Below are 9,315 nucleotides of genomic sequence, written 5' to 3' on the forward strand. Positions count from 1 at the left end.
TTTGCTTACTCAGAACCGAACGATATCAGTAGAGCAAAGGTTTTATTTAGCAAACTTTTTATTTATGTCCATCACAGCTGCAAAGATGTTGGCTACTGGTATGGTTACATATTGAAGGAGTCACATCTGAAGATTCATATGTAGTAAAATAATGGAACTCTCGCCAACCAATCAGCAACAAGTATAATGAATAAACGTATGTTGTAAATGCCTGGAGGAGAAGGGAGAGATACCTTCATTGCGAGAGCGAGGTCTGCTGCAAGTTGGTCCCATGTTCTTCCCACCAATTCGAATGTAGAACTGAACCAGTCTAAAAAGAGTCCAAGAACAAGTGATTATAACGGACACGGGTCCAATCACCAGATTAATTTCACCTCGGAGCTGACAAGCCGTTTACGTAAGACTCTGGGGGAAGGTTATTGTTGTACTAACCGGGTGTTGGTGGTGTCCAGGGGCACAGTGCGAGCCTCTCGGCGGCCGTGGCTGCTGAAATAGAGCGCCTTCCCCTCGCTGATGGTGCCACAGCCGCCCCCTATCTGCCCTCCACTAATGCCCTGCCACAGAGGACTCAACTTCCCCTCGAAGCTCTCAGCCAGTTCGGTGGGACTGGGGGTAGAGGGCACGCAGCTGTCCCGCTCCACTGACCAACAAAACACAACACCCCGAGAAGATTTGATCGACACCCTTCCAAGTCACACTGAAGCGAGAACCATAATGGTGCACTGCTGTGAGCTGTTACCTGTGTAGCCCATGTCACAGAAGCAAACCCCAGAGATGCAGTCCCCATGACCCCCACAGTGGTTGGGGCAGGGCTCCGAGATGTAGACCCCATCTAGGGCAAACGCAGGGGCGTCCCGATGAACACTGCTTTCTTGGAACCATCGAAACCGTGTCTTACTGAAAGGAAAAGAAAGTGATACTGTTACAAATAAACTCTCTTTTCGTCCAAGGATATTTGGTCATTTAATCAATTGTGTGTCTAAGAATGTACAGTTAGATCATGCATCACAGCATTTACGTATTTCATTTTCTGTACATTTTTGTCAACTTGGGTTGAGCCTCAGCTCTTTCCAGACCCTGTGACCCTGTGATGTTATACTCCACCGTGCACTTCAGTATAAACCAATTTTTAAAAACCATTCTAGTGTTTTCCAGTGATACAGAAGCCCACACATTTCTATTACTTTGGCTCCAAACTGTTAATTATTACAGCCTTCTATTATTAAATAAAAAAGTTTCTGAAATCAATATTTTTTCATCTCTAATCATTACTTATCTACATGTGAATGAGAATATATACTCTGACATGCAAAATACATGCATAAAAAGCACATGTTCCATATTTGAATGCATGGTGGCGAAAGTGTCTGAATCATTGTCATTGTAAGGTACCTTGCAGCTACTTTGCGTGGAATTACAACAGTAACCCTGTTCCAGCGTTCATAGTCTCCTGTGTTGTAGACGGTAGGCTCTCTAAGCTCACGACCACTGCCTTCACAGCCTGCTGCCCCAGAGGAGCTTGGGAAACATCCCTCTCGCACGAGAGACCAGGTGCGCCCGGCATCATGGGAATACTGGAGCAGTACAGGCGCAGAGGCACTGAATTCCGCCTCACACCCAATGTTCAACTACACAAACGCAGAGAGATGGTGTGTTTGCTTGTGTCAGAGACTGTGATTGAGAAAATAAATATTTATACTTGTAGTCATTTACATTCTGCCATACATAACATTTGCAAGAATAATAAAACCGATCATTGGTGTAAAAAGAATTTCACAAGGGCTCAACATTACTTGTACAACCTGCACAAAGATGACAGAGATGGCATATTATTTGGGTTAGTTTAACTTATATGTTCAGTACCTTGAACTGCAACGTGTAGCCAGGTCGGAGGGCGAGGTCTCTGGTCACAGCCCACCTGTCCCCATCCGACCTCCCAAACACCATGGCTGAGGGTGTGGGGGCACAGAAACTCCCATTCCCATCCTTATCCATTCCTTCATTTCCCAACATCAACCACACACTCATTTGGTTCAGTGGATAATCAAATGCTGGTTTCTCATAGAAGTTCTACGGAAATGATGCAGAAAGAGGAATAGATCAGCCAGTTAGGGATTTTGAATCATACTGTGTCCGGGTGTTATCTCAACATATTGGGAACTTTTATTATTACTAAAAAATTTATTTATTTCTGTTTTTATCATGCTCACTTCTAAGATTTTATAACACTGGACACAGTACTAACAAAAAAGACTAGAGGTAATAAAACCTGGAAAACAAACAAACAAATAAAATCTTTAACTGCCTGTTACACAATATAAACAAAATAAACAGGTTAATTTGACTTTTCTGTCAAGTATTTGCAAAAAAATTAAGTATTATTTAAAATGTTATTTTATAATGTTGAAGTTAAAAAATTACAGAATTACTTGAAGACAATATCAGTAGGTAAATATAAATTTCTTACTTTACAGCATACATACACTGTGTGAGTCATGATGACATGATCTATGTACTAAAATCAGTAAAACCAACTTGAATGTTATTGAACAATGTTCAATATACACCTCTAAATCACACTTCCACACATTCTGTACAAATAAACACTATAAAATCTACTTTATGCGTATCACTTACCTGAGGAAGAGTTGGATTGGCCATTGGAATGACATGCTTCTCCCTCTCAGAAAGAATGATTACATCATCAATAGCCCATTGGTCATAACCGTCACCCGAATGAAGTGGTTGCCACCAGCGGAACCGGGTACACGGGGTCTTAGCAGCCATAGGCAGCTCATAATGAACAAACCTGTGGCCATAGAGATGATACAACATTTAATACAAAAACATTCTAATGTCACTGGAAACTGGCATGACGACTGATAACTGATAGGAACTCTTTGCTCACCGAGGCTTGGTAAAGTCAGTGAAGTACATCTCTGCGATTAGGCCCCAGCTGATACCACCATCATTACTATACTGCAGAAGAACTCCCTCTTCACGGCTGTCCGCCTTGTTACACTCCGCCCAGTCTCCGCCCACACGTAGATAGAACTGCACAAACTCCGCCCATTCTGTGTCTAAGTCCCAGCTCACCAGCTGTCTCAGTCCAGCCTGAGCAGAAAAGTTGTATAAAAATACTTCGAATGACAGAGATTGCATCTTGCATTAAAACAGTGTGAGTGGAAGCATTCGCGTCACACCTTGCTAAAATACAGAGAAGCTCCAGATGAGACCACGCCACATCCCTGGTCAGGGGCTACGACCTCTCCACCAATAACCTCACGCCATGTGGTAATTATGGCTTCCTGGGACTCGAAGTCTGAGAGCACACTAGAGGACAGTGGTGAAGAAGGTTGGCATTCTGTCCCAGAAAAGCCTTCATCACACCTGGAGAGAGAGGCACAGGGAGAATTGGTCAGTTATGTACAAAAAAAATAAAAAAATAGCAGACAGTTATATGCCAATTAAAAAAATACCAATACAGGTACGCTGCAAAGACTCACCTGCAGTGACCATGGTCACACGAACCATGTCCATGACACATCTGAGGACACTGCTGCCCAATATAGATGTCATCTAGTGCCCACTCATCCTGCTCACTGTAGTAGTTCTGGATCCAGCGGAACCGCGTGGCACTGGACCTGAAGACAGGCAAGATCAATCAGCCACAGTGTTCAGCCTCATGGTTCCAGAGGCCAGCTAATATCACCAGAGTAACAAACTGCACTAAACCTCTAGGCAATAAAAGGGGAAAGACAGCAATACTAAACAGCACTTTTCATAACAGTAATGTTAAAGCTTCAGGAATTTGGACTATGGATGAACACACTCTGAAAAATAATATGTTAGCTGTACTTCCGTCTCATTTTAATGAGGAGGTACAACAGAGTCAGTTGGTGTCACAGCTGTTGAGAATCAGTTGGGCCAAAGTGGCGTACTAAGATGACATCACTTGTAAATAGTATGTAATGCTATACACAGGAATTATTGTGTCAGTGGATAACATCGGTTTTATTACAAAAAACAGGTCTGAGCCAACACATTCTTGTGCGCAGACTTTAATTCAGTTCAAAAAGATCAAAGTTGAGTTTTAAGCACACTGCACTCCATATTTATTGCAGACAGTTTGAACTTCAAAGATCACCATATCAATCATATCCCACCTTGCACATAATAAATGTTATGAAATAGTCTCCTGGCCACATGGTGAAAATTGAAAGTCATATACTTTTTAATACAATTTTGAGATCTTTATTTCACTGTTACTGATTCGTAAGGACAAAAAGAAAGCATTTCTAGCATGGATAGAAAAAACCCATTATTTGGCTATATAGAAATCCAATCAGCATCAATTGTGACTTGTGATTTAGGCATAATGATTTATGAATGTATGTTCTAAGGTAGACAGCATGGGGGATGATGAATTGCAATAACCATCCCTCTCCACAGATGCTTTGGTACATGCCACTGCATGTGTAAAGGTGATAAACGGCAGAGGCACAGAACAGGCCAAACTGTTTATGGGGGTGTCAAGGGAGGTCAATTTCCTAATCCACTGACCCAAGACATGATGGCATGATGACCTTAATCAGAGATGTGTGAGGAGGAATCTTTAATCTTGATTTAGCCCTGACCTTACAACCTCTTACTGCAGAGTGAATAAGACCTGGATATCTTTACTGAACCTCACAAGGGCAGAAACAGGCAAACAGATATCAGATCTCTGCTGCCATGGTGTAGGATGTTCAGAGAGCAAACGGTTGGTATTTGCCATCTGTGTGTGCTCATACATTTGTGATCACACAGTTCTGTCTAGGAGTGGGCATATGAATGTTTACACACTGTACATGCAAGTGTATTGAGTAAACATTCACATGCATGGAGAAATATGAGTGAGTGTGCTTGTGTGTTTTGGGTGAAATTGTGCACGTTTTCAAACCAACATCTGCTGGCTTTGAACAACGTACATGACAGGCACTAGCCAACTATACCAGCAGAAAAATGTGAAATCGATGGAATGTCTCATGAAATAGATTTTTACCCCATCAGCTACAACTTTCAAATTAAAACAGCATGTAAACCTTGCAAATCACAAATGCCTACATTGTAATCAATGGTTGCTGCCCCAAAAGGTGTTTTCTACCAACAGGGTTCCAAAAGGAAACCATTGCATGAGTTAAATCTGGACAGTCTACATCTTAAAATGGCAAGATCACTTTTACCTTCACTGTATTGGTGTGTGTGTGTGTGTGTGTGTGTGTGTGTGTGTGTGTGTGTGTGTGTGTGTGTGTGTGTGTGTGTGTGTTGTGTACCTACACTCACCATGTTTTTTGGGGCAGAGGAAGGGTGATCCGTCTCCAGATAGGAAACTCAGACGGATGATAAACACTAGGAGCAGTGAACTCAGAGCAGCTCGGCATGCCAGGAAGACAGGCCTGTGGACAACACACACTGAATCTCTACGTATGCCCATTACCATAGTGCTGTTCAATCTGTCTTTGTTTAAACCAATTAAACATTTAATATATCAAGGACACTGAGAAATCATAAAAGTGCTAAAGAAAGCTGTGCTAATTCTTCCTGGAAAAATATTAATGGTTTATATTACCTTGAAATATTTTAAAGTATGTTTACATGCGTCATACCACATAACCTTGTTTCAATGGCCAAATAATCATCTTTTGTTTGATTAATCTTTGTGTTCTAAGAAGACTCATTATTTGCCTCTGCCAGAGACCAAGAGAACAATCAATATTTATATTCATATTATTATTATGAAGCACTTTCATTGTTGGCTAAAGTAGAGAAAAACATTTTGAAAAGATTCAAAGAAATCAACAACATTTCGGTATATATATATATTAGTATATTAATATATTAGTTAAATTAATAAATAATAAGAGCTATACAAAAGAGGATGTTTCAAAGTTTCTATATGATTATATATATATATATATATATATATATATATATATATATATATATATATATATATATATAGACACACACACACACACACGTTCATATATATCATGTCTAATAATTTTAGCTTAATGTTTTACTAAATGAATGTTTATAGCAAGTCTGAAGATTGTAGTATGATGTCAGTGAATATGTGGATTCTTATGGGAGGATGGAGCCATGAATCAAAGGACACAAGGGTGAGCAAAAGACAGATGGGTTAGCAAATTTGCTCAATATAGCCTGAAAACTGAAGGAGTTTGAAAGTCAGTGGAATCCTATTGGGAAAAGGAGTGAAAATAGAGAAGAAGTGAGAATAAACGATGAGTTAAGAAAAATATATATTGTTAAATTATGCCTGTATAATACTGTTGTGTACCAACTACTGTATACTAACACTAAGAATACTAATTTATAGCTAGTAAGGCATATGGGAAAATGAATTTATGTCAATAACATGAGAAGCAAGGGATAGGCAAAGGAGGATAAAGGTGATAGATTGTGTCACGTTGAGGACCCCGGCCCCTCCCTTTTGGGCGTGTGTATACGTAGTCCACGTGCTTTGTCTGCGTCTGTGGATCTCCGTGGTTATGGTTATGTCGTGTGATAATCTGTCTCACCTGTGACTCGTCTCGTAATCACGTGGGGCTAATGTGGTTTGTCTATTTAATTTGCGCTCGCGCAGTGTCCTGTGCTCGTCGTTGTCTAAATCTACACGTTGTGTTGTGAGTTCCATGTGCGCTATTGCGCAAGTATTCGTAAAATAAAAGTGACGTCAGTCAAACTACAAGGATTCCGTGTCTCATCCTTCGCCACGACCCCAGCGTCACAGATTGATGACTATTTTCTATGCCTTGTCATATTTTCTGCAGCAAAAGACGTTTTTCAGAACATGTGAGTATTTAGAAAGGTTGTTGAATTAAAATCTATGAGAAAAAGTGGGCACATGGAGGAATGATTATGAATAAAGCAAGTGGTGTCTCATGGTACAAGAATACCATGAAGGTATAACACACGTTCTTAGAAAATTTGGTATTTCTAGGTGAAGAAGCTGGGGAAAAAATTCTGGGCCACCATGTTTATTGGAAGAAGAAGAAGAAGAAGAAGAAGAAGAAGAAGAAGAAGAAGATGTTGATGAAGAAGAAGAAATAGAAGAAGATGAAGAAGAACAAGATGAAGAAGAAGCAAAAGAAGAAAAAAAGAAGATGAAGAAGAAGCAAAAGAAGATGAAAAAGAAGATGAAGAAGAAGATAATGAAGAAGAAAAAGAAGAAGAAAAAGAAGAAGATGATGAAGAAGATGAAGAAGAATAAGATGAAGAAGAAGAAAAAGAAGATGATGATGAAGAAGAAAAAGAACATGAAGAAGAAGAAAAAGAAGAAGATGAAGAAGAAGAAGAAGAAGAAGATGAAGAAGAAGAAAAAGAAGATGATGAAGAAGAAGAAAAAGAAGAAGAAAAAGAAGAAGAAGAAGATGAAGAAGAAGGTGAAGAAGAAAAAGAAGATGATGATGAAAAAGAAAAAGAAGAAGATGATGAAGAAGAATAAAAAGAAGATGAAGAAAAAGAAGAAGAAGAAGATGAAGAAGAAACAGAAGAAGAAGATGACAAAGAAGAAGAAAAAGAAGAAGAAGAAGATGAAGAAGAAAAAGAAGAAGAAGATGAAGAAGATCAGTAAATTGTCTTTGGCAAGACATCTGAATGATTAGCGTGATTGCTACAACAGTTTCATAAATATTTTCATACTTATTGTTTTGGGGGAAAACGAAAATCATCTCTCACCTCTTTGACCAGGTGCCAGGTGAGGCCATGATTGGTGGAGAACTCGAGCCGAACTTGTGTGTCGATGTGAGGGGATGGATCACGACCACAGCCCATTACCAAGGAGAACTGGAGCGTGTAGGACGCCCCGATCTGCATGGACTGAGTCTCCACATAGCGGATGCTGGAGCCAGGGTTGGGTTCTCCAGAGAAACTGCAGGCATGATCACAGCAGCAGGCTTGGATTTATTATTCAATTCAGTTCAGGAGAAGAGTTATGTTATCAAAACGATCCAATAATGAACAGTCTATTGAAATCTATTGAAAATCTACTGCCAACTGAATCACTGAAATTTTGTAATTCTAATTTCAGGAATTAGCTGAATTAGCACTTCAGTTAGCAGACAAATCCAAATAAACAGCAAATTGTGAATAATGTTAGTCATTACTCTATGAATGAAATTACGCATTACCTTACATAGAAAGGGCTACGATGAACACTGGCTTCTTAAACAATCACTTGTTTAAGCAATATGAAGCTTTTATGAGACACTTGAACTTAATTCTATTAGATTCAGTTAAATTCAATTCCTGAACATTACAAATATTAAATATGATCATATGAAAACCACAATTACATAGCATTCACATTACTCAGTGACCTAGGTCTGTGAAAGACTGTAAGTAGACATTTTTGAATTAAGACAGAAAACCTACATTTTCAATACAGCTGCATGTACTATGCAAAGTACTGCAGTCTTTTTTCTATTTTACCTACATCTTGCCTTTATGTGAAATTCATTTTTTATATTTAATATATATTTATTTTAATTCAAGCTGTAATATATTTTTTCAGTTGCCATTATTTTTCTATGTATGTCAACAGTTTTGGCATTGAGCACATCTGGAGACCCTGGTGTACATGTTCCAGCACAGTTCGTTCATGTGACGTTGAACTGAAGATCAGAGCACATGAAGGTACCTCAGTGTCCAGTCATGCTGGCAGTAAGGCTGCACATGGCCCAGGTAGAAGCCCAGACTCTGAGTGACATCCAGCACGTTGCTGAAATCCAGGCTGATGGTGTTAAAGAGCACAGACGTCATGCTGATCTCGTCCAAGGCCCACACGTCCTGGCCACGGCCCGAGTGGTACGGCTGCCACCAGCGGAACTGCACCCCAAACTTCCGTGCCCCAGGGGGGAGCTCAACGGACACGATCCTGGAAGAACCAGACTCCATGCTAGACTGTGTGCCTCATCACTCATTAATGAAACGAGCCCAAACACAGAAAATTCGGAAAACAGGCATGCATACAATCTCCATTTAGGAACTGCACATCTAAACTTCAACTAATCCAGTAGGAAAAGGAGGTTGTGGCATTGCGTGGGTTGTCGTACCGAGGCTCGTGGAAGCCCTGGTAAGAGTAATGCTGAAGTAGTGTCCAGGTAATGCCATTGTCTGATGAGTAATGCAGTAGCACGCCCTCTCCTGGCTGGTCTGGGGCAGGACAGGAACTGAGAGTGCTCCGGCTGCCCAGTCTCAGAGTGAACTGCAGGTACCTGAACACACACACGGATACCTGATGTTCATAAT

The 9,315-nt window shown here is 40.2% G+C and overlaps 1 protein-coding gene across 1 annotated transcript in view; it reads right to left on the reverse strand.

Moving 5' to 3' along the window:
• Positions 1-9,315, reverse strand: part of reln (reelin) — a 93,592-nt gene that overhangs the window by 19,681 nt on the left and 64,596 nt on the right. Inside the window, exons 20-32 of the mRNA XM_076985944.1 lie at positions 9,120-9,281; positions 8,705-8,941; positions 7,744-7,936; positions 5,326-5,438; positions 3,507-3,644; positions 3,204-3,390; positions 2,909-3,114; positions 2,638-2,809; positions 1,864-2,070; positions 1,393-1,628; positions 740-897; positions 433-640; positions 234-310 (exon numbers count right to left, since the gene is read on the reverse strand). Coding sequence (XP_076842059.1) covers positions 234-310; positions 433-640; positions 740-897; positions 1,393-1,628; positions 1,864-2,070; positions 2,638-2,809; positions 2,909-3,114; positions 3,204-3,390; positions 3,507-3,644; positions 5,326-5,438; positions 7,744-7,936; positions 8,705-8,941; positions 9,120-9,281 — 2,294 coding nt within the window. The remainder of the gene's footprint in view (positions 1-233; positions 311-432; positions 641-739; positions 898-1,392; positions 1,629-1,863; positions 2,071-2,637; positions 2,810-2,908; positions 3,115-3,203; positions 3,391-3,506; positions 3,645-5,325; positions 5,439-7,743; positions 7,937-8,704; positions 8,942-9,119; positions 9,282-9,315) is intronic.

This window comes from Brachyhypopomus gauderio, chromosome 2 (genome assembly GCF_052324685.1).
Source record: "Brachyhypopomus gauderio isolate BG-103 chromosome 2, BGAUD_0.2, whole genome shotgun sequence".
NCBI lineage: Eukaryota > Metazoa > Chordata > Actinopteri > Gymnotiformes > Hypopomidae > Brachyhypopomus > Brachyhypopomus gauderio.